This window comes from Nematolebias whitei, unplaced genomic scaffold (genome assembly GCF_014905685.2).
Source record: "Nematolebias whitei isolate Nwh7 unplaced genomic scaffold, NemWhi1 Nwh_scaf_7134, whole genome shotgun sequence".
Lineage (NCBI taxonomy): Eukaryota > Metazoa > Chordata > Actinopteri > Cyprinodontiformes > Rivulidae > Nematolebias > Nematolebias whitei.
In genome coordinates this window covers 89-3218 of record NW_023625679.1, presented here as the reverse complement: position 1 = coordinate 3218, position 3130 = coordinate 89, and the positions used below count along the sequence as shown (strand labels likewise).

Sequence of the window (3130 nt, the reverse complement as noted above, 5' to 3'; positions counted from 1 at the left end):
AAGGAGTAACCAGGGTTTCATTGTTTTCAGTGGGGATACTCACAGTGATGGCAGATGGAGGAGGAGGTAGAGGCAGCCAGTGGCCAGCAGGGGACTCATGCCTAGTGTTATTGTAAAGGTTAAAGTTCAAAGTGCTGCTGCGCCCCTGGCCTTGACCCCCGCCCTGATAGAGCATGCCCAGCGTGAGCGTGTTGTGCTTTAGGACACCACTCTGATTGAAGGAGACAACATCACACGACACAGGTGAATGAGGGGGAGGGGAGAGAGGTGGAGCCAACACTGCGAGGCAACACAGCTCCACGAAACCAACATACAAACAACAAGAACACGGATAAAACCAACAACAACAGTGCAAAGTTGCTGAAAGCACAGAGAAATGTTAGCTAGTGACTGGTCAATACACACATAACATTGTGTCATACAAGCAACAAGAGGTGGATTGTTTCACTCCCAACGCTAGTATTTAAGCTGTCAGAGTAATATATGGGAATATTTCAACACACAATATATAATACCTAGGAAATTTGATACCTATAAGGTATTATTGTAAAAACATGGATGGCTGAGGTGGCTTGGTGTTTCCTTTCTACATTTCAAATGTCAAAGTGAATTAATGTTTGTGATGACGATACTGTATTTGATATTGATTAGAAGGAAGTTATTGTATATTTACTATGCTTCCTTGAGCTGTTTTCAAAGGATATCTGCTCCAGATGTCCAGACGTCATTCCTAACTGAATATGCATGCCAAATAAGATGCTAGTGCAAAAATTACTAGCTTAACATTTTGAGAGAAAAAAAAAAAGTTTAATTGTTATATTTCTATAATTAAAAGGAAAGGGCTTCTTGTTCAAATGTGTTTTGTAAGTGTGAAGCTAGAGTCAAATCATAGTTCCCCACAAAAACATGACTGCAAATGAGCAACTCTAGAGCTCTCTATCCATCCATCCATCCATCCATTTTCTTTACCCGCTTATTCCACTTTGGGTCACGGGGGTCGCTGGTGCCCATGTCCAGCAATCACTGTGCGAGGGGCGGGGTACACCCTGGACGGGTCGCAAGTCCATCACAGGGCCACATAGAGACAAACGAGACAAACAACCATTCACTCTCTCACTCACACCTAGGGACAATTTAGAGTTACCAATCAGCCTAACATGCATGTTTTTGGACTGTGGGAGGAAACCGGAGTACCCGGAGAAAACCCACGCATGCACGGAGAGAACATGCAAACTCCACCCAGAAAGGCCCCTGGTCCGGGGTTTGAACCAAGGACCTGCTCGCTGAGAGGCAGCAGCTCTACCAGTTGCGCCACCGTGCTGCCTAGAGCTCTCTAATAAAATAAAAATAAATTACAGTGTAAAAACTAACATGAACGTTTCCTGTAAGAACCTCATAGCTGCTCTCTCTGAAACCTAAAACTGATATTACACTTATTGTACAGACTCAGAAAGCAAATGTTAAACACTAGCTTGATAATTCTCAAGTTTAATATTTTATTTTTAAACAAATTAATTAGTTTGAACTCAAGCCTGAGTTAAGCTATTGGCTTGTAGCTTAATATTTAGCATTCAAACGTAAAACGTTCTACAATACTGTATCTCATTATTTAAATTATGGCAAGGGAATATTTTACTAAATGTTGCATCTATCTTAAGCAAGTGGCTCCTACAATGGTCCTACAGTGTTTATTTTTGACATATATTCTCATCACTGATAATGATTCAGAGGATCTTTTGTCTTTTTAAACAAGTGAAAAAAAACAGCAAAAATGTGCTTCTCAATGCACTTACTAAAAAAACATTATTGATAAGTGGTGTCTCAGAAATTTAAATAATTTTAGTTGTTTTAAAATTTTCAAACAAGCTATTTCAAACAGTCTACTAGAGTCATCTTGATGACTTTGCACTTGTTTAAAAAAAAGGCGTGACACAAGATCAGATTGTTTTTCACGATGGAGACTTTACTGAACTGCATGTAAGGAAATGTGATCATCAAAGCATGTATCCAGTGATGAGTGTGCAGAAGGTCAGGCTGACACAGCGACAGTGTGAAGTGGACACACATGCAGCTGCACACAAATCTGGTCAACCTTACAACACAGACTTACACGGATACAGACAGGGGGACTTCCAAATGCTGTGTGTTTGTGTGTGTGTGCTTTGCTACTGTCTGGGATGTATCCACCTACCCTATCCAACCGTTTAGCCTCTATGTGCCTGAGAAGTTGCTGCCTCCAGTCAGCGGGCATCTTGGAAGTGATGTCTTCAGGTTTCTGAGGCACCACAGGTCTTACTTTGATGGTGTCCTCAGATGGTTTCTCCGGACAGGTTGCCAGGGTGTAGTCAGGTGGCATCTTTTCCAGCAGAGCAGCCATGGTGGGACGAGCTGACACGGGGCGAGCCTAGCACAGAAAATATATATAATTGTGAAGCATAACAATGCAAAAACTGTATCAGCGCACATATAATGTGGGACCATAGGGACAGTGGAAATCTCCTGACGACAGGTCATGAACATTATACTATAGGTGCACATTTTGATATAACTAGAAATAGTTAGCAATACTTGTTTTGTACTTTGCAATGAGTACCTTTAAGTTTTGAGTTTTAGATAAGTCAGGAAGAATAAGAATAGAAACGGAAGTGCACCATATAACTTCTGTAGCTCTGAGGTTTCTTTGTGTGCCCTACTTCTCCATGCTGAAAGATGCCAGATAAAGTGCTTTGCTTTTCTAATCAATACGCTGCCAAACACATATCCACGACTATTTTAGGAACATCTGACTTGAGGCAAACCCAGAACATCCTTAAAGGTTTATTTATAGCCAAGAGACAGTCTTGGAATGTGGGATGCAGCAAGGAGAACTTGCACCACTGTGCTCAGGCTTCTGGGTCCAGGTAATTACTGAGAAATAAAATAATGCAAATGTTGCAAACTCAAATTCTCACAACCCACTGACAAAAAAAGTTTTTTTTGTTTGTGCACACCAAACAGATTGGAAATTTTAGGTGTGAATCAGAAAATTTAGAAATCAAGCTTTGCAAGAAATGCACATTTTGACATTTTAGGGTGTTAGTCCACAAAACTAATAGTAGCTTCCAGTATTAAAGTGTGTGTGATTAAAATG

The 3130-nt window shown here is 40.7% G+C and overlaps 1 protein-coding gene across 1 annotated transcript; it reads right to left on the bottom strand.

The window, feature by feature from the left end:
- Nucleotides 1-43: 43 nt before the first annotated feature.
- On the bottom strand, nucleotides 44-2400 carry LOC119429765 (leucine-rich repeat-containing protein 7-like; the record flags this gene model as incomplete). The annotated part of the gene is made up of 2 exons (XM_037697328.1): nucleotides 2192-2400; nucleotides 44-211 (listed from the first exon to the last, which is right to left on the bottom strand). Coding segments are annotated over exons 1-2 (354 nt in total), but the record flags the coding sequence as incomplete, so codon positions are not given.
- Between the last annotated feature and the right edge of the window lie 730 nt (nucleotides 2401-3130).